Below are 22,405 nucleotides of genomic sequence, written 5' to 3'. Positions count from 1 at the left end.
TCTTTTTATTGTACTGAGCTATAAGACCTTTTGTATTCTCGATACAAGTCTCTTACCAGGTATAGTTTGCAAAACTTTTCTCCCATTCTGTGGGTTGTCTTTTTACTTACTTGGTGGTGTCCTTTGAAATACACAAGTTTTTCATTTTCATGTCCAGTTTATTCTTTCATTTCTTTTGCCTTTAGTGTCCTCAGAAACCATTGCCTAATCTAGGAGCACAATGATTTACACCAATGTAAATCTACATTTGCTTACACCAAGTAAACTCTTATTCTAAGAGTTTAATAATTGTAACTCCTATATAGATCTTTGATCCATTTGAATTAAATTTTTTATATGATGTGAGGTAGGAGTCCAACTTGATCTTTTGCATGTGGATATCTAGTTACCCAGCATTGTTTGTTGAAGATCCACAAAGTTCTTTCCCTTCATTGAATAGTCTTGGCATCCTTGTAGGAAACCATTGAATCCTATATATAAGAGTTCATTTCTGGTTCTTTTCTGTTCCACTGGTCTCGATGTCTGTCTGTATGCAAGTTTCACACTATTTTGATTATTATAAATTTGTAATAAGTTTTGACATCCAGAAGTGTGAGTCTAAATTTGTTGTTGTTGTTTAATTTCTTTAATGTCTATTTATTTTTGAAGGAAAGAGACAGAGCATGAGTGGGGGAGGGGCAGAGAGAGAGGGAGACACAGAATCCAAAGCAGGCTCCAGGCTCCAAGCTGTCAGCACAGAGCCCGACGCACGGCTTCAACTCACGAACCGCGAGATCATGACCTGAGCTGAAGTCGGTCACTTAACCAACTGAGCCACCCAGACACCCCCTGTTGTTCTTGTTTTAAGATTGTTGTTCTTCCTTTTGAAGGGCTATTCTAAGTCCCTTGCAATTCCATATAGATTTTAGGATTAGCATGCCAATTTCTGCACAGAAATCAGCTGGAATTTTAGTAGAGGTTGCATTGAATCTTTAGGTCACTTTGGGAAATACAATAATAATACTATTGTTATGTATCCTGATCCATGAACATGCAATTTCTTGCCATTCAGTTAGGTCTTTAATTTCTTTCAACAGTGTTTTCTAAACTGAATATTTCTGTGTAATAGCCTTGGATCTTTTTTGTTAAATCTATTCCTAAGTATTTTTACTTTTTGATGCTATGGTAAATGGACCTGTTTTCTTTATCATATTTGGTTTGATCATTGCTGCTATATACAGTGGATTCAAAGTACTGTATACAATTTATATTTGTATATTGATTTTGTATCCTGTGATCTTGCTGAACTCGTTTGTTCTAATAGTTTTTATTGGACTCCTTAACATTATTCCATATAGACCACATCATTTGCAAGTAGAGATAATTTTACTTCTTCCTTTTAAGTCTGGGTGCTTTTTTATTTCTTGCCTAATTAACTAGCTAGAACCCTAGTACAGTGTCACATAGAAGTGGCAAGAACAGACCTTCTTGTCTTGTTTTTGATCTTCACGGGGAAGGCACTCAGCCTTCTACTACCACTGTATGTGATGTTAGCTGTGTGGTTTCTGTAGATGCCCTTTATCAGGTGAAGGAAGTTTCTGCTATTTCTGGTTTCTTGAGTGTTTGTTTTGAGGAGGTATTGAATTTTCTCAAGTGCTTTTTCTGCATCTATTGAAGTGAGATGTGATTTTTTTCCTCTTTATTCTGTTGATATGTATTATCAATACATTGATACAATAATACATAATACAATATTTACATTAATTAACTGATTTTCAGATGGTAAATCAACCTTACATTTCTGGAATAAATCCTTCTTTACCATGATCTTTTGTAACATATTACTGGATTCAACTCTCCAATATTTTACTGAGGATTTTTGTGTCTACATTTATAAACCAATATCTCTAGCTTTCTTTTCTCATTATGTCTTGGCTTTGGTATCAAGGTAATACTGGACTCATAGAATGAGTTGTGAAGTGTTCTCTCTTCTGATTATTGGAAGATTGGTCTTGATCTTTTCTTTAAAACTTGGTGGAATTCACCAGAGAAGTCATCTGGTCCTGTGCTTTTCTTTGTGGGGAGTTTTTTGTTTGTTTTTGTTTTTTATTACAAACTATTATACAAATTCAATCTTTTTATTTGTTATAAATCTATTCAGATTTTTGAAGTCAGTGTCAGGAGTTTCTGTCTTTCCTGGAATATGCTCATTTCATCCTGTTATCCAAATTGTTGGCATACCATTGTTCGTGATATTATTATTATCTTGATTTCTGTACCTATTGGTAGTTCCTTCTTTCATTCCTGATTTTAGTAATTTGAGCATTCTCTTTTTCTTGATTAGTATAACTTGAGTTTGGTCAGTTTTGTTGATCTTTTCAAGGAAACTTGGTTTTGTTGGGTTTTTTTAATATTGCTTTTCTATTCTTTGTTCCATGAACTTGCACTCCAGTACTTATTTCCTTCCTTTTGCATGCTTCGGGTTTGGTTGGCTCTTTTTCCAGTGTCTAAAGGTGGATGGCTAGGTTATTGATTTGGAATTTTTCTTCTTTTTCAGTGTAGGCATTTACAACTATAAATTTTCCTCTTATCACTGTATGTTGTGTTTTTGTCTTAATTTATCTTGAGGTATTTTCTGATTTCCCTTGTGATTTCTTCGTTGTCCCACAGTGGTGAATTTCTCAAATGTTTCTGTTAATTTTCATTCTCACTCCATTTTACTGACGATAATACTTTGTATGTTTTCTTTCCCTTCTAATTTACTGAGGCTCATGGTATGAGCTAGCATATGGTCTATGCTGGGGTATGTTCCATGTGTGCTTGAGAAGAATTGTATGCTGTTGTTGGGTAGAGCATTCCCTGGATGTCTGCTAGATGCAGTTTATATATGGTAGTGTTTAGGACTTCTGTTTCCTTGTTGATCTTCTATTTACCCATTGTTTAATGTGGGAATTGAAGTCTTTCCAACTCTTATTATTAAATTGTCATTTCTCGTTTCACTCTTGTCAGTTTTAACTTCGTGTATTTGTTGGCTTTGTTACTAGGTATGCTTGTAACTGTTGTATATTTCTATATGTTAACATATACAACAATACAACTGCATGTGTATTGTCTTATACAATTGCTTTTTAAGTCAGAAGAACGAAGACATTCCTTTTAAACTTTTAGAATTATATAATTATCTTTACCAGCCCTCTTCAGTTTTTTTGTGTTTGAATTCTGGTTTATCTGCTTACAGCCTGAAGAACTTCCTTAGGTATTTTTTTGTAAAGCAGGTCTGCTAGTGACAAATTTTGTTTTTATTTATCTGGAAGTATCTTTATTTTGTTTTCATTTTGTGGGGAGGAGGTGGTTTGTAGACTTATTTTTTAGAGCAGTTTTAAGATTCACAGTAAAATTAAGCAGGAAGAGAACAGAGTGTTCCCATCTACTTCCTGCCCCTAGCAGGAACAACCTCCCCCACTATCATGGACATCCTGGGGCACAGTGGCACATTTGTTACAATTGATGAACCTACAGCAACAATTCATATCACACAAAGTCCATAGTTTACATTAGGGTTCACTCTTGTTATTATACATTCTGTGGGTTTTGACAAATCTGTAATGACATTTTACCCACCATTAAAGTATGATAGAGAATAATTTCAGTGCTCTAAAAGTCCTCTGTGACCTGTTCATCCCTTCTTCCACACTAACCCTGACAAACCCTGATCTTTTTATACTCTGTGTAGTTTTACCTTTTCCAGAATGTGATATGTCGGAATCACACAGTATGTACCCTTTTCTGTTTTCATTTTTGAAAGATAGTGTTGCTGGATATAGGTTTCTTAGTTGACCTTGTTTTCTTTTAGTACCTTGAATGTTTTCCCACTGCCTTTTGCCTCCATTATTTCTGATAAGTTAATCTTGTTATAATTCCCTTGTAACTGAGGAGTTATTTTCCTCTTGCTGCTTCCAGATTTTCTCTTTGCTTGACTTGGGTATTTTGACCATGCTATGTATTTCTGGATCTCTGCTTTTATCCTCCTTGGAGTTTGTTGAGGTTCCTGGTTGTGTAGGTTAGTGTTTTTCAATAAACTTGGGAAGTTCTCAGCCATTTTTTCAAGTATTTTTCTGCTCCTCTCCTTGTATCCCATTGCACATATATTGGTGTACATATGCATGTCTCACATTTCTCTGTGGTTCTGTTTTCATTCTATTTTCTCTCTGGTCTTTGTATCGCATAATCTCTATCCATCTTTTTTTCCCACTTGATTGATTCCTCTGCCAATTCAAAGCTGTTGAGCACCCATAATTAAAAACTTTTTCCGGGGCGCCTGGGTGGCGCAGTCGGTTAAGCGTCCGACTTCAGCCAGGTCACGATCTCGCGGTCCGTGAGTTCGAGCCCCGCGTCGGGCTCTGGGCTGATGGCTCAGAGCCTGGAGCCTGTTTCCAATTCTGTGTCTCCCTCTCTCTCTGCCCCTCCCCTGTTCATGCTCTGTCTCTCTCTGTCCCAAAAATAAATAAACGTTGAAAAAAAAATTAAAAAAAACAAAACAAAACAAAAAACTTTTTCCTTCTAGCTGCTGTACAGTGCAACTCCAGAATTTCCCTTTGGTTCTTTTTGCAGTTCTGGTTCATTAATGATATTCTTTGATGTAATATTGTCTTCATTTGACTTCCTTAAGCATGGTGCCCTTATTTGAAGTCTTTGTTCACTATACCTGCCATCCCTCCCTCTCACGAGTAGTTCCTGTTGTCTGTTTTCCCCCTATGTATGCCTCACTGGTGCTTTTGTCTTTTCATGTTTTGTAATTTTTTTTTTTTTTTTTTGAAAACTGGACATTTTAGGTTATGTAATGGCAGCAGTTCTGGATGCTGGTTCCTCTCCCCACCCCCCCACCCCCCGAGACTTCTTGTTGTTGCTATTTGCTTGGTTGTTTTGTGACTTGGCTAGACTGTTTTAGTGAAATCTGTTACCCCTACTCTGAAGTCTTCAATAGGACTCCCCAGCAGGCACAGTCTTGGGCAAGTGCATAGTTGTCCTGGGATAACATGGGTTTAGTGGGGCTCTCTGGCCATCTCCTTCCCTGATTCTCCAAGCTGCTAGCTTTATTTGGTGTTAGACCTAGCATGATAGACTCCACTGATTACTGGCTGGTCTGTCTATTGTTTTTGTACAGTGCCTGGTGCATTAATTGTTCAGTAGTCTGATCCAATTAAATTTGGCAGGTATGGTGTTTTTTTTTAATTTTTTTTTTTTAACGTTTATTTATTTTTGAGACAGAGAGAGACAGAGCATGAACAGGGGAGAGGCAGAGAGAGAGGGAGACACAGAATCTGAAACAGGCTCCAGGCTCTTAGCTGTCAGCACAGAGCCTGACGCAGGGCTCGAACTCACGGACCGTGAGATCATGATCTGAGCCGAAGTCGGACGCTTAACCGACCAAGCCACCTAGGTGCCCCGGCAGGTATAGTTTTTGAGGCCAGTCTTTGAGATTTGTTCTTATCCTGGGAGGGCTCTTAGCTGGATTTCTGTGGTGACTAGGGGAGTTATAGTTTAGCTTGTTGCTTTGCATTATCATTTTCAAGAGCATCCTTGGGTTCAAATGTACCCATACTCTGTTTCAAACAAAGTCAGTTGTTTTGGGGAACAGCTCTCCTATGGATCACCTCTCCCCTCAGGGCAAAATCTCTGAACCACCTGTCTGACTGCTGGGTAGAGTGGTAGCCTCTGGTCTTCTCAGCTTGCTTCTCCCAATATAGAGCCTCTCCCCTCAGAGTGACTTGGGGCAAAATTGGTCAAAGTCCCCAGTAGTTTTGCCCTGTTACTCCTGGGGTAGAAACTCCTTATGAATAGGGGGTAAGGTAGAGGAAATGAGTCCCTGACCTGTCAGTCATACTCAGTCATACTCATCAGGGGTCTTACTTCTCCTTCGGGAGAGGAGAAATGCTGGTGGCCTGTCTCTCCTAGTGATATGATAAGCCTTGACTGGGAGCTAAGAGGGAGAGAGAGAGCCTGTATTCTTGGTCTCCCAGAGCTCCCAGTGAGCTCCTGTCACACTGAACTGGAAGGTAGATGGGGAAGGAGGTGGGTCATGGCTCACATGTCATAAACATTCTCTGTTCTTATTAGTTAGTAGATTTAGTTGAATAAGTGTTCCTCCATTTGCTCCATGGCTTTAGGACAATTTCCAGAGACTTTAGGATTTTGTGATTTTTTTTTCTTTCTTTTTTTTTTTTTTTTTTTAATTTTTTTTTTTTTCAACGTTTATCCATTTTTGGGACAGAGAGAGACAGAGAATGAACGGAGGAGGGGCAGAGAGAGAGGGAGACACAGAATCGGAAACAGGCTCCAGGCTCTGAGCCATCAGCCCAGAGCCCGACGCGGGGCTCGAACTCACGGACCGCGAGATCGCGACCTGGCTGAAGTCGGACGCTTAACCGACTGCGCCACCCAGGCGCCCCCTTTTTTCTTTTTTTGTAGTAGTGTTCACGAGCTTTGCTTGTTTGGTTGGAGAGGGTGTTTACAGAGCTCCTTATTTATTCTGCTATCCCAGAAAGGGAACTCTACGTTTGCTTTTGAAGCATATTTTTAGATCTAGAATTCTAAGTTAACAGGATTTTCCCTTCAGTGCTTTGCCTCCTGGCCCCCATTGTTGTGGTCCTGTCTGTAATGTCTCCTGTCCTCTACTCACTGGCTGGCTGGTGGTGTCCTTATCTTGGTTCGTTTAGGTTTGACTATGGTGTTCATTGGTATGGTTTATGCTGAACACTGCTTTCCTTCAAGAATCTGGAATTTTGATACATGCTAGGCAGAGGATGCCTCTGTGGCCAGCCCCCAATAAAAATCCCAGGCAGGAAGTCCTTAATGAGCTTCTCTGGTAGACAGCATTTTGCATGTGCTATGACATCTTGTGGCTGGAGGAACGGAGCTCATCCTGTCAGAGTCCCCTGGGAGAGGACCTTGCAGGCTCGTGTTTGGTTTCTCTCAGACTTGCCTGCACACACTTCTCCCTTTGCTCATTGTGCTTAGTGTCCTCCCGCTGTATTAAGCCACAGCCGTGAGAGAGACTGCACGCTGAGTCTTGGGAGTTCTCCCAGTGAATCCCCAAATCCAGCGCCTCCAACACACCAATTGTTGCTCTCCACGAGCCTGGTATGGTAGTCCAGGAGCACGCCTGGGGTTTGAGGGGGGTTATAAAGTTGTTTGGGGGGCTCCCCTTTCCGTGGAGCCCTCCTGTCTGTGATCTCTCTGCCAATCCCTGACTCTGCCCTCTGACGTCAAAGCCTGGAAGACTGCACTTTCTGCCTGAGTCCTGCCAGCCGCCTGGGGAGTGCAGAAGCCCTTGGCTTCTCTTGTTTGAAGGGTCCCATCCCCTCAGTTTCTACCGGCTTTTGGTTTCTTTACAGTGTTTTTCAAATATTTATGTTTATATTATTCCTTTATTTCTGGCAGTGGAACTGTCTGCCTGTGTTTTTAATAGTTAGCAAATGTTCTTAGTAATTCAGGCAACTTTTCCTATTCTTAATAGTAAACACAACTTTTCAAATGGCTGGTGACACACTCCTCTCCCTCATTTAAAGAGCTGTTGCTAATATTGCACTGTATGTCAACTAACTAGAACTTAAATTTAAATAAAAATGTGAAGAGAAGAAAAAATAAAAAGCCGTTGCTTTTCAAAGGCGCACTAGAACTCTTTGATAAAAGCAGGGGTTTTGTTTATTCATTTTTTCCATAGTGATGCTGTTGTTTCGAATTTCCCAGCCTTTGGTGTAAGACCCAAGCCTGAGAAAAGCTCTTAGCATCTCTTGTGGTGTCAGAGTTATCCTGGCAGCCTGTTCCACTGTTCTGGGAGGAATCACGGCAAGTATCAGCAAGCAACAGCATCTTGCTGACAGGGTTGTCGACGATGATACAATGTGCCAAATTTTTCCTACTGTGATTGTTTTGCAACTTAGGTCTTTTCTTGTAAGCTGATATATTTGCATGCCTTGCCCTGATACATTTTCTAGGCCATTTGGCATTTAAATGTAACAGCAGCAGTTACTCTTTCTTCCTACTCTTCCTGAGCTCTTCAACCAGTTTGGACTTCTCTGTGGGTTTTTGTTTCCTGTGTTGGTGAACCTTTTGTCCATCCTTTTCTGGCTTCTGCAACCTGGTAGCACATTTCAGCTCATTCCTGGAGCCACAGCTATCAGGATGTGCTCTGAGGTAGGTGAAGTGTGTTCAGTGTTTGGAATGATCCTTTTTGGTTAATTTCACTGCTCTGCAAACCATCAGGGGACATTGTAATGTTAAGGAAAGCCTTGCTCTACTTGTGTCACATCTTGGCTTTTTAGGTTGAGTTTTAGAAGGAAATCCTAACGAAAAGAACTTTGGTGAGTTTACTATGACACAGGGAGTCAAAGAAGGCTATTGTGATTTGGATTTGCCAGAATTTTGCTGCACATGTGATTGTGGGTAACATAGCAAAACAATCTAAGTAATTTGGATGCGATTTTCATGCCTTTCTTCATTTTGTCTTGGTTTTTAAGAATCTATAATAGAACTTCTATACTGATGTAATGTTTGTTTTACATAAAATTCTTTGCACTGAAATTCTGTAACTAGAAGTGGATACTTGAGCATATACTGTGAGAAACACTGTTCATTGATAATAGTTTTCAGAAACAGTTATGTTTGCAGGGAGGGGAAGGACTCACACAGAAGGGACTGAAAATCTGAAGGAAGATTTATTTATGTGTTTCTCTTGTGATCAAGGTTTTCCTCCCTCGCCACCATAAAAGCACTCTGGAAATTATCTTAGGCTTAATATTACAGTAAGTTTTTTTCAAATCCAGGCAATGCCTTTTTGTGGGAGACTATTTTAGCCAGTCAGATTAGGAATCAGCAGGACTTTACCTTTCAAAGGGGGAAGAAGGACATCTGTCCCTGAATGAAGAGGAGAAGGTGTCACGTACCCAGTTTAGTGTGAGATTGGTATTAGAAGACTGTGGTGGTCACTGGCCCAAACCTCCCTCTCCTGAGTCTAGTGCCCGGAGTGACGCTTCTAGACCTGCCACTTAAAAGGCATGGTTGCCGGCCCCTTGTCAGCCACACGTCTTATCAGTTTGCAAACCATGTTCCCCCATGAGAATTAGTAGGACTGCAAGTCTGCAACCTGAATGTCCTATGTCCTGTGGCTTTCTCACAGTCTAACATAAGGGTCAGCAAACTATGACTTGGCAGGTTAACTTGAAGAATCATTTTTACATGTATCAATAGTTGAAAAAAACCAAAAGTTTAATATTTCATGACACATGAAAATTACAAAATTCTAACTTTAGTGTCCGTAAATAGAATTGTTTTGTTTTTAATGTCTCCTCATTTACATGCTGCTTGTGGCTGTTTTTGTGCTGCGGCAGCAGAGTTCAGTGGTTGGGAGCTCATGTGGTCTGTGTGGGCCTGAAGTTTGCCATCCCCCCAGTCTGACGTGCCCCCTCTTACTGCCTCCCTTCAGTGTCTAAACAAAGTCCGGCCACTGAGTATACTTGAAATAGCACATTCAGCACCGCAGCCACTGGGAGGGGGGCAGGCCGCTGGGGACTGGCAAGCACAGGCTCGATTGCAGCCCTAGAGAGGAAACACCAGGGATGCAAGGAGAGGAGGGGCAGGAGTCTCATCCTGCATCACTAGACCCCCCCCCCCCCCCGCCCTTCAGCTTTAAGGAAAAGAGGCTGCTCTGGTGTAATGGATACTTGACCCTTGAACGACATGGCTTTGAACTGCGTGCAGATTTTTCCCAATAAATACAGAACTGGAGTGTATTTTCTTGTTCTTAGGACTTTCTTAACACTCTCTTTTCTTAACTCTCTTCTTAACTTTCTTAACTCTTCTCTGGTTTATTGTAAGAATAGGGTGCAGAATGCACACACAGAGTATGTGTTAATCGGCAGTATATGTTACTGGTAAGCCTGCCAGTCATCAGTAGGCTATGAGTAGTTAACTTTCTGAAGAGCCAAACATTATATGTAGATTTTTTGCTGCCTTAGAGACGGGGGGGGGGGGGGGGGGGGGGGGGGGGAGGGGGGGTGTCAGTGCCCCTAACTCCTGTGTTGTTCAAGGGTCAGCTGTACTTCATGCTTCTGGGACGGAAATTGACTTAAAGAAAATAAGTATTAAAATGTAGTTTTCTCTTAAGAGACAATCTCTTTACCCCTTGTCTTAAAAACTTTTAAGCTATTTCTGCTGTGAAATTGATTTGTGTAGAATTTTCCAGAAATGTGTCTTTTACTTATATGGAAGTACTTAAGCCTTTATACATAACTTTTGGCAAGCAAAGGAGCAGGAAGAGAATTACTTTCAAAGCTTTCCATGCTATCTTGTGGACTGTGTGGACTTACATATGCAGATCGGACATTAGTTATTAGTTAATAATCTACAGAGATGATTAGTTATCTCTGTGGAGATTTGTTAGGCATGAAATCTGCCACCTGCTGAAACAAGTCCTTTCTTTACCCTTAATCCTTTTTGCACAGAAGCAATAATGTGTATTTAATTTTAGGCTTTTCTGTAGTTAGGTGCTTTAATTCCCTATATCCCAGGTAGACATTGGAGAGTTCTTTGGGGTGGGGGGAGTTTAAGAGTAGGGGAAATGATGGGTAAGGTACTCTCCCATTCTCCAGAAGTGTCTATAGTGGTACTCTAAATTAGCCTCTGTTATTTTGGAATGTTGGAGAACTAGATATACCTTTGTGTCATCTGACCTGACCTGTAACTTTGCCAGAAATTTATTGATGTTCTTGGTAATTGATGGGCTTAGACTTTGCATCCTTAACTAAAGAGCTGCTCTATGGCTGTAGGCCTCTCCCTACAAGGTACAAAGATGTGTGCTGCCACTGGGGAAGCAGGCTGATGGTTTTTATGCTAACTAGAGAGGTTACAACGGATTCTCAGTGTTTCCTCAATAACATGGGAGATATTATGTCAAATATATTCATTTATGCAAGTCATAGAAGATCACCCATTTCTACTTAAGAATGTTAAGGTACTGAGGCACCTGGATGGCTCAGTCACTTGAGCGTTCAGCTCAAGTCATGATACCAGGGTTGTGAAATCAAGCCCCGCAGTGAGGTCCATGCTGAGTGGAGCCTGCTTAAAATTCTAACTCCCTCTACCCCTTCCCCACTTGCTCACACATGCTGTCTTTCTAAAACAAATCAAAACAAAATTAATTAAAATAAAGAATGTTAAGGTAGTAGAATTGGTTACAATAATAATAACTGTCTTTCATGGCAGATTCATAAATTTGTGTGAATTCATAAGCTAGATATGGATGTATTGGGGTGCTGAGTGGCTTGGTTGGTTGAGCGTCCAACTCAGTTTTGGCTCAGGTCATGATCCCAGGGTCATGAGATCAAGCCCCACATTGGGCTCCATGCTGAGTGTGGAGCCTGCTTAAGATTCTCTATCTCCCTCTCCTTCATTCATGCTTGTGTGCTACCAACACCCCCTCAAAAATAAAAAATATAAATAAAAGAAAAAAGATATGAGATGTATTGACCATCAAATTCCAGGATTAACAGCATTTTCCTTTGAAGGTGTTAGCATAAAATGAGTTCAAACCAAAATTTGAAAGTAAATAACTGTTCCAGACCGTTTTGTTAGCCATAGAGCATCACATTGTCTGTTGACCTTTTTTTCAGTTTTAACCAAGTGCTTCTAATGCTGCTTCCAATGCTGACTGTGTTTCCTCAGCCCTGGGCCCTTGGTAGCTACCTGCATTTAGCACAGCCAAGCTAGTGTGTGAGTGTCTGCCATTGGTACCCTAGGGATGACCAGGCAGAAGGCTGTAGGTGACAAATCCTGTGCCAGTTGTAACTGAAAACCAACTCAGGTGGTCCAGGTTTCATGTAAAAATTTTTAAAAGAGCCCCCTTTGAATCACAGAAAAATAAGCTACCTAATGTACCTCCATATATTCTGGACATAAAGTTTCAGCATTTTGTCTGACTTGATTTTAGCAAAACTGCTAAAATCCCAAATGTTCTGTTCCTGATTTTCAGATGGTTCGGCATGGGGAAGAAAAGGTTGTTTTCCTTATCCGTTGTGTTTTTTATTGTTTTTGATGCTTCCTTATTAACTCTGTGCTTTTTTTCAGATGGTATGTTTACACTTCTTTCTTTTCTGTTGACAAACAGGTTGAAAGGATTGTTGACAAAAGGAAAAATAAAAAAGGGAAGACAGAATATCTGGTGCGGTGGAAAGGCTATGACAGTGAGGATGACACCTGGGAACCAGAGCAGCACCTTGTGAACTGTGAGGAGTACATCCACGATTTTAACAGACGCCACACTGAAAAGCAGAAAGAAAGCACACTACCCAGAACAAACAGGACCTCTCCAAACAATGCCAGGAAACAGATCTCCAGATCCACCAACAGCAACTTTTCCAAGACCTCTCCTAAGTCACTAGTGATTGGCAAAGACCACGAGTCCAAAAACAGTCAGCTGTTTGCTGCCAGCCAGAAGTTCAGGAGAAACACAGCTCCATCTCTCTCAAACCGGAAGAATATGGACCTGGCAAAATCAGGTATAAAGATACTTGTGCCTAAGAGCCCCATTAAGAGCAGGACCGCAGTGGACGGCTTTCAGAATGAGAGCCCTGAGAAACTGGACCCCGTCGAACAGGGTCAGGAGGACACAGTAGCACCAGAAGTGGCTGCCGAAAAGCCAGTCGGAGCTTTACTGGGCCCTGGTGCAGAGCGAGCTAGAATGGGGAGCAGGCCACGAATACATCCATTAGTGCCTCAGGTGTCTGGCCCTGTGACTGCGGCCATGGCCACGGGATTAGCTGTTAACGGAAAAGGTGAGTGTCCAGGTGAGCTGCTCAGTGGGCAGCGTCCCTGTCGATGGCCACGGGCTGTTACTCAGCATGCTGGTGACTTTTTCAAGGTGTGTAGGTGCTCCTTCCATACATGCTGATCCTGGTCCGGAGAGCAGGCCGATGAAAATCTGGGGAACCTGCAGTCTGTTTCTAACAGACATGCCCTGGAACTGTGAGAGGTGCCACAGCCTCTTTCCTCACCTGAAGCCTTTAGCATTTATGTTTTAAATCGGCTCTCGCTATGTGTTCGGTGTGCATCCACAAACTGTACCACCATTTGAAAGGCGTCTTGCTCTAAATCGGTTATGCTCGGTAGTTTTCCTTTATAACAAGTTTGTTTGTGAACATTTATGCATCTCAGACACTGAGTCTCATGTTCAGGGTCCGTCTGAATTTTCTGAGTGTGACCTGTATTGGGTCATGATCCTTAGATTAGAAGTCATGATCCTTATTTTGCTAATCCATCTACATAACCAGCAATTTCTTTCAGTGAAAGTACAATGTACCTTCGGGATTTGGGCTTTTGTTCTCTGTAATGGTCAACTGTTCGGATCCCACTGTCCCTTTTACAGAATAGGAGTCTGTTCAATTGGGGTGGTATTTCCTGTTTTGTTTCCACTCCTGCTCTTGGATTCTGCAGCTTAGTTGGTTGAACCATGGCCTCCCCAGCTTCTCAGATGGTGCAGGTGGGATTATCACGGACAGCTTCCATCCCCTTTGCTTCCCCCATGCCTCATCTAGCCACCCATCATTATAGAATTCTGTTACGGGTTTCTCTACTGTAAGCCCCACTAGCTTTCCCTTACTTGGGGCCCTGGTTACTTCTTACCTGCCGTAGCTTTCTCACAGGTCTCCCTGCTTCCTGCCTTTTGACAGTTCCCATCCATTTTCTATAATTCTTGGATGGGAGGAGCATCCCCGCCACCAGTCTGACCGTACCACCGTTGCTGTAGTTCGCAAGCGTGCTCCTGAGTCTCTGCTTGGCCCGCACTGCCCTCTCAGCTCCCTCTCTCCACGTCGGCACTCCTGCTGTCCTCTGCCAGGAGCATCATGCCTCCCCTGCTCCTCAGTCACCCAGGGACCTCCCACTATGCCTCTGATGCAGGGCCCACCTGCTTTTGTGTCCTCTGGTCTCCTATGCTGCCCGCGCCTTCTGTGTAGCAGAACTGTGATCATGTCTATCTGCCTGTCTCCCCCAACTCACCCTTAGTAGAATGAAAGAAAGCGAGAGGGAAGCTTATTTCCCTCCAAAGAGAAATGCTCACCTGAGATGCCACTCTAACCATCTTGCTGTGGTGCATCAAAAAGTTTTGGCTTAGACGTTTGTGTAGCAATGCGGAAACGGAAATCAGGGGTTCCCTTGGGGCAGTAAATTGCCATCTTGCTAGTGTCTTTCAGATAACACACTTTACCCAAATGGTGCTTTTCTTCCTTACTCCAGGAGTTTTGCCCTCGCCTGGAACTTGTATGAGCTTATTTACCGAGCTGACTTCCTGAACTGTTGGCCTGCTCGTAGACCCGGTTTTCTTTTACATTGTTGTAAATGAAGGATCGTAGAGGTTCAGAGGCAGAAGAGACTTTATCAGCCATCTGATTGCATGCTGCTTGTCACAGAGAGGGGAGCTGAGTCCAAGGAGATTGTGATGTTCAGAGAGAACTGAAGGCAGAGATAGAATCAGAACATGTTTCTTAATTCCTACTCCTGTGTTCTCACCATTTCTTGCTGCCTCCACTAGACCGGGAACATAGACTTCTCTATTGATTACTCAGGGCCAAGCACTCTGCTGGGCTCTTATCTAGCAGATAAGGGCAGGGCTTGGCAACCAGCCCACTTGCCTTTTCCATATGGCCTGCAAGCTAAGAATGGTTTTTACACTTTCTAATGTTTGGGAAAATCAAGAGGAATAATATTTAATGCCATGTGAAAACATAAGAAATCAAAATTTTTGTGTCCATAAATAAAGTTTTATTGGAACACAGCCACATTTCATTCATTCACTTATGGTCTGTAGTACTTACGGTCAAGGACAGAGTTGAATCATTATGACAGAGACTGTATGGCCTGCAAAGCTGAAAAAATTGACAGTCTGGCTCTTTACAGAAAAAGTTTGCTAAGTCTTGCTCTAGGAAGTCACAGTCCTAGGGCAGTATTTTTGGAAATTAAAGGGATACAAAAGACTTTAGAAGATCTGTGGTTCCCCTTTATCCACAAAAGTTGTGTGTACATTCATTTTTATGGGTGATGGGGCATGATTTTCAAAACTTTTTTGACCCTTTAAGTTCCACGTTCTGTTTTTACCACAGTTACGCAAGCTTGGCTCCCCTCAGCAAAGCCTTCAGTTTTGTATAAAACGAGGATATTGGGTTCAGTTTAAATAAGGAGTTAGTGACTTCCTTTTTTATTACTATTCCCATGTCAAAAAATTTTTAAATGTCCATAAAGGTGGCTTTGGTTAAAACCACCATGGATATGTAAGCATAAAATCTCAAATTATTTTATCTTGTTCTGTGAAGGTAGGCAGGTTGATTGGGACGGGAGTAACACTGTATTTCCAAGGCCCTCATGACCTCCTTTCTCTCCTGACCCTGAGTCCTATATACTGTTGAGAACACTTAGACTACAGAAAGAATAGAAGCCGCTCGGGAATGTTTTTAGAACAGTGGTAAATGACATCCCCAATGGCCATGATCTAAATCAGGCTTGAAGATTAAAAGGGAAAAGAACCATTCCCTCCTCCCTCCACAGCCTACTGTGGGAGTGTCCTTTCTGAGTGAAGCATGATGGCAAAAAGCAAGTGGTGTCCTAGACAGCATGGCCACCTACAGACAGGTGCTCGGGTGGATGAGTGCCTCTGCTTCTCTTCACCGTTCTCCTTTGCGGAAAGATGCTTTTGTTCCCTCCTCTGGCGAGTAGGCTCCAAGAAGGGATCTGGTTTTGCCAGGGCTGAATCCTCCCGTGTCCTGAGCAGTGCCTGTTCGTAGCACATGCTGCCGGTGTTTGTCAGGGAACGAGTCCAGTAGAAGGGGTACTCATGGAAGACAAAGATGGTATAGTGAGTTCTTGGTAGCCCTGTCGCCAGATCACACTAGATGTGAGGGAAGAAATGCTATTGAAATGACAGGGTACAGAGGCCAGAAGCACAGAAACATCCCAGAAAACCTCTTACTCGCCCTTGGGGCGTTTCTTTCCTGAGAGAGCAGTACTGAAGCCGCATCAGCTTGCTGGTCTACACTCATAATCTCTTAAAGTCGTTGTTTGTTTTTACTTTCCACATTAATTTTAGAGCTACATGAGAAAACTGATTTGTTTTTTTTAAAAACTAATTGAAGCAGATACTCATGGAGTCACTGGGGAATGAATCATCTCTTATTCAAAACATTAATCATGTGTGTATGAGGGATATTTTTTTGCCACCAAACACAACAGATATTTAAATATCTGTTAACCAAAAGAGTAAATGTTTCTGGAGAATTTTAACACACACGATTACTTTTACAGAATAACCATATGTATATGTGGCTTGTAACTGTTTTAAGTGTGAAACAGGTTTAAAAGATGACTATATTGCTTCACTCAGAAATATGAAAAAATCTTAAATTTAGGTGATGTGGCTGTCTTCTTTCTACTCTTTGTTAATGATAGTATTTTCTTGGTCTTTTAATTGCCTAACGAATTAATCCTACAAAAGAAGCAATTGCTTTTATGAACTGGATTATTGTTACTTTGTTCTTTTGTGAATTCAAATGTATAACTGATCATCATTGTACATTTGAGAAAATACTGTTAGCACACATTTTAAAAAATGAGGTCTAAACCTGATCAGTGGAATTGCGTAGAGTTGATGGATATGAAGTCGGAGCCAACAGATTCAGGAGGAAAGTGGGGAAATACCTTAACATGCCTCAAGTCTTTTATTCTGTGAGCATTTCTATTGAAGGAGGCTCCCAGGAGCAGTTGTTTAGGAAAATATGGCTTCTTCTGAGGAGCTGGAGTGTAAGTTCCTCTCAATAAGAATATGAAGCCTGATGATCTATCTCCCTTCTCTGTCATTATCAGGGAAGATGTTGTACCAAATCAACAGCTCCACCCTTGGAAGAGGCCCCCGGTCCCCCAGGGCCATTTGCAATTTCTGTGCCGAGATTGGAATTTAACTCAGAGAAAGGGAAGAAATCAGGAGACCGGTGGCAGAAAACCGCTCAGCAGGGCCTCAATAGGACATGTCTACTCAGAAAGCAAAGGCTAAACATTAAAAATGTGCAACCATTTGCGATCGACATAGAGCCAAGGCCTTTCAATGAACGGGTACTTTCGTTTGCCAGTTATCTGGTGAGTCAGGCCCTTTCCATGGGTCCATGGAAAGGGCCTGACTTTGGAGATCGGTTGATTGATCAGAGTTCGGTTTTGTGTGAAGTACATCCAGACACATCATCTACTATTGCCAATTTGGATTTCATTGAAATGGGGCAGACACTTTGGGACTTACAAATCTGAGTGCACAGTCCTGGAATTTTTTCATTTTTCCCGTTTTCTCACTTACACCTAATTTGACCGCTGTTTTCACATAGAGCCTTTCCAGGACATTAGACATAGACATCAGCTCACCTTTTGTAATCCTGTCTCCTATCTTACGTAAAAATGAATTGAATATGCCAAGTTCAACTGGACTAAGAAGTTTCAGGGATCAACCCAGCCAGCTCTGGACCAGCACACATCCCAGCAAGAGCAGCCGAGACCCACCTGCCCAGCGTCTGTGCTGCTGGGGAGACTTCCTCTCCCCCTGCACTTGCAGGGTTTTATGGTATGTTCAAGGACAGTTAGGACTTGGGGCAAGGGTGACCCAGCAAACATACTTCAGAGCCCTTGTGACTGTTTAGTGTTTGCTCTTCATTTCCACTTTCTTATGTTTTCCTATACCAGTGATTCTCAAAGTGTGGTGCCCAGCATCTGGGTGACCTGTTAGAAATGCTCATCCCTGCACCCCCGCCACACCTCCCGAACTAGAATCTCGGCTGGGTCCAGCAGTCTGTTTCCCGAGCCCTCCAGGTGGCTCTGGTACTCGCCAAAGTTCCACAACTACCTTCCCTGTACCGTGCTTTCTTTTAAGTTTGGTTTTTATGGAGGAAGATGGGAAATAAAAATACACAACTAATTTCTTCTGTTTATGATATATTTTAGATTCTTTATAGTTAGATTCCTGTTCTCTCGTGAGGTTGCCTTATATATCTTGATTTGAAATTGTCTTTAGACTTTTGTTACTCTTTCAATAAATATTTCTAATTAGAAATTTTAAATGACAGAAAAACATTATAAAATAAGTAAAATGTTTCAAAGAAAAAAAGAAAAGTAGAAAGCCCCACCTCCTGCTCCTACTCTCCAGAGATAACTGCTGTTAACAGTTTTTTCCTTCCAGAAATTATATAAACATGCACATCTTTTAAATACATCAATGGGCTCATACCTGACATATGGCTCTACAACTTAGGGTTTTATTTTTAATTTTGATATATCTTAGATATATTTTCATATCCATGCATATAGCCCTTCTTCATTCTTCTAAATTGATTTGTGGCTATTTATTGTGTGACTATATCATACATACCTCCTAGTGGTGATTCAGTGTCTGTATTACTCAGCAGGGGGCACTTTGGCATTTGGGCCTGGACACTTACTGGTTTAGCATCCCAGGGCCTGCCCTTAATAAGGATCCTAGTAAAGGCCTCAGGCATCATGACAGAGCACTGTGTCTGTTATTCCCATCTGCCTGCGCAGGGCCCTGTGTCTGGGTGCATCCACGAAGTGAGAACCTTAGCGGTAGACATTGGGCGTGTTTTCCACATAAATGAATACATTTCATTGACACTGCAACAGCAGAAATGTTAATGCACCTCCTGCCTTAAACCTGAGTCATACATAGATATTATGAATTCTTACACAAGTTATTAGAAGTACGTTGAGCAAAAGAGGACAGTTTACCATTACCTCCTCCCCTCAGAATACCATTTACTTCAGAGGGAACATTAATAGTTTGACATGTGTCATTTCAGACCTTCTTCTCCATATTCACATCCTTTGATATGGAATCCTATAAGTTCTGGTATTTGCCTCTTTCATTTAACATCATGTTGTGGAGAGCTCTCTATTTTAAGACTCTGACTCTACCTCACTTGCTTTGAAGTTTTAAACTTGATTTTTTTGTCTTTTTTTTGATATGATTTCAAATTTATGGAAAAGTTGCAAAAGAAGTTGTAAAGAAGAACCCATACACTTCATCCACATTCACCAGTTGTTTTCAGTTTGCCTCACTGACTTTCTCCCTCCCCTGGGTGTGAGTGTATGTTTATACACTCACATATCTGTATGTGCATATACATTTTTTCCTGAGCCATTTGCGTGTTAGCTGGAGACTCACTGTTGTAAACACTAGTAAAGTACAAGACTGTAATTAAAGATTTTGCTAGATGTTGCCAAATTGCTCTCTAAACAAGCTATAAAGATTGTGAGTGCCTATTTACCTATTGTTCTTAATCAGCTTTTCAATATCTGACAGATATTTAAGGTAGAAAACTGTTATCTCATGGTTTTCATTTTAAAGCATGAAAATTCTGATTTCACAGGTTGTAATTGTTTGCACTTACTTTTCTGTTAATTCCCTTTACATTTTCTCTTGCCTATGGAAGTGGGGGGAGGTGCACAGTTCCAACTTCTCAAAACGTGAAGACTTTGTGAATGTGTGTGTCATCTCTGCCAGGGACCACATTAATCTCCACGTGTTTGAGCTGGAGAGTTCACACTTCTAATGGGAGCATTTCAGAAGAGGTCACTGACTTTTGGTTCCCCCAGCACCCACTCAAGGACTGAGAACTTCCATGCCAGGGGTTAGGATGAATAGTGCCATCTGGTCTCTGCCTTAAGATACTTGCAACAGTTTAATAAGAAAACTTCAAATTAATTCCCATTAATTTTATCGTTCCTGCTCAGTTTCTAATATACCAAAGTGTATTTTATTAACTTAGAGTTTTACAATTTAAATGAAATCTGGATCCCTTAGGTCATATGTCAGAAAAGAATCTGACTCCAGTTCCTGCTCCTCCTGAACTTTGTAACTGACTGGCACAAGGGCAGAATAAAAAAGTCACCCAATTCAAGTGAAATTCCCATTTTTGAAAATAATTGTTCTTGTTGATACTTGTTAAAAGAGGATTGAACACCTGATACAAATCCCGCTTGTCTTCTGCATTCCCATCTTTATTGCTGTTGTCTTTAGCAGGGTACTAGCCTTCTGGAATATTCCTCTAATGACATCCTGTATTGTAGGGGCAAGAGCAGCTATGGATACACAGTGTACTGGCTGTCTGGTCTTCTTTTCAAACATGCTGTTCTGTTGCCTTTGCTCTGTCTTCTATGTTCCTCTAACATTATTCTCCCTGTTTCAGAGAATGCTTATTTTATAAATGAGCCTGGTTGTGAAAGAAAAAGGAATTTGGTAAAAAACAAAATCACTCAGCAAGTTGGTGGGACAGAAGGGTCCATATTATAACCCGCTCCTGACTTCAGTTCTTCTGTGTCACAGTAGCAAAAGGGATTTTTTTATAAGCCTAATTCACCCTGTTGCCAGAACTACATCACAGGACTTGTTCTCTGTCAAGTGAAGCTGAACTCAAATTGGCTTAAACAGGCAAACAAAAATGCCATATATTGGCTCAGGTGAGCAAGTCCCAGGCACAGCTGGACCCATTGCCTGAATGGATCCATGCCCTCTCCCCCTGTGGGCTCTCTTGGCTGCATTCATGCAAACCCTTCCCGCAGGGAAGGCACGTGCCGTCCACAGTTCTAGCTGGCATCCTAACCCTCTCAGCAAACCAGGCTGAAAAAAGTCTTCTCTTTCCCGAAGTTCCAGGAGAGATCAGCTTCTTCCACACTCTGGTTGCCCAAGGGAAACCCAGGGCTGTTAACAGTAAGGGTGAAAGTAGAGACTGAGCTTTTGACAATCACAACACAATTAAGATTACTGAGTACCCTTAAAATATAACAGCGCTTCCCTAGGTTACAGAATATCATGGCTGTTAAATATTGAGTAGTAAATGAATAGTGATCATTTCAGTCCATGTTGTAGCTTTTGGGCAGTCCTCTCAAACTGAACATGGTGTCGTCTCCCAATACATCTAGGTGTTGCTTACAAGACCGAACTCTGTGTTTGCCTTTTCATTTTCTATTTTTGTGTGTAACTGTGTGCTCTTCTTCCTTTGTAGCTGTTAGGGCCCTGTGTTTGGGGGCACTAGGCACTGTGTGTATGTCCTCCTAATTTGGCAGGTCACCCTTTACAAGGCATATTTTTTAATTACAAATGAGGAAAGGCTGTGTTTGTCAGTTTATTAGGGGCCTCTTGAAGAAGACACTAAGGAGTCCTATTCCCCAAGGTGCTTTTGCTTTGGGTGAAGTCTTATCTCAAGTGGCTTGGACACCTACCGAGGCTGGGTAGAGGAGAGCTGATTCCTCAGAGGAATCTCTGAGAAAGTAAAATCTGGCAGAAGAGATCCAGAGAAAGATCCAGAACAGAAAGACAAACTCAATAAAACTTCAGATAGTAGAATGGGAAAGCATTGTAGCAAACATTTTAATCTCCTTTAAAATTTCCTACATTGTCTACTCCCATTGTTTACATACAATAGGTGCTTAATTAACATTTGTATGGGAGTGAATGAGTTGTTTGAGCAATTTTTTTCACTTCTACTTTCATCAATAGCGTCTGTCTTCTAAAAAGGATTTGTGTGAATAAGAAACAAGGTCTGTGAGGGTGGTTGGGAGAAACTGCCAAGGAATTAAGGGCCAAGGCAAGTTTTGAGCTTGCTTGCAAATAGAGAATGATATGTAATTCTTGGAGCTGGGAAAACCGAAGAAAACATCTGTAGGTTAATGGTGCAGAACATCTTTTAAAACTACCAGTGAATAATTTTGCTCTATATGACAATATCCAGGAGGCGACTTTACGCCCAATAAGTAGGGCCCCGCACCCAAATTTAGTCATTTCTGGGGCTCAGTGTCACTAGAATGAGCTTCAGACCAGTGGAGCCTTTCCGGTGCCTTAGGTTCTTGGTCATTTTGAGATGGAAACAAGCTCGCTGTGTGATTCTGTGCATTTCTTCATTGTCCTTCCCAAGCTACAGGCTCTGAGGAAGCCCTACAGCCTTTTCCTGTCCTGTTTCCTAGTCGAACTGCCTTCTGCCCCCTTGTCCGCTGCCCCCAACTTAGTAGCACACCTGCAGCATTTCATAGCTCTGTCTTTGTCAAGTTCTCAACCTCCTCAAAGAGGATTTCCCATTTGCCTCCCTAAAACCAGAAGCCTGCCCTGCTCGCTGGTCCTCTGCCTTCCCTTGTGGCCTCAGGAGCAGAGAGAGCTCATCCCCAGTGCTGCCAGGCTTGGGGAGGGGGGGCCGGTCAGTCTCCTCCAGACTCCGATGAAGAAGATTCTGTGCTGAGGCCTGTGTTTTCTGACTCCTTCTCCTTCCTCCTCACTGATTCACCAGCCTCTTTGTCCTATGTCAGCATTCCCCAGAGACCCAGGCTTCAGGGTCACAGC

The 22,405-nt window shown here is 41.8% G+C and overlaps 1 protein-coding gene across 6 annotated transcripts in view; it reads left to right on the top strand.

The window, feature by feature from the left end:
* Positions 1–22,405, top strand: part of CDYL (chromodomain Y like) — a 240,871-nt gene that overhangs the window by 155,331 nt on the left and 63,135 nt on the right. For 4 of the 6 annotated variants that reach the window (XM_045497546.1, XM_045497545.1, XM_045497547.1 and 1 more), the window contains one exon: positions 12,143–12,809. In XM_045497546.1, coding sequence (XP_045353502.1) covers positions 12,143–12,809 — 667 coding nt within the window. Of the gene's footprint in view, positions 1–8,067; positions 8,176–12,142; positions 12,810–22,405 lie in introns of those variants that run through there. The other 2 variants (XM_045497549.1, XM_045497551.1) reach the window with 2 other exon arrangements.

Source organism: Leopardus geoffroyi, chromosome B2 (assembly GCF_018350155.1).
Source record: "Leopardus geoffroyi isolate Oge1 chromosome B2, O.geoffroyi_Oge1_pat1.0, whole genome shotgun sequence".
Taxonomy (NCBI): domain Eukaryota; kingdom Metazoa; phylum Chordata; class Mammalia; order Carnivora; family Felidae; genus Leopardus; species Leopardus geoffroyi.
Note: the sequence above shows the minus strand (reverse complement) of the source record. Positions and strands in the feature narration are given on the sequence as shown.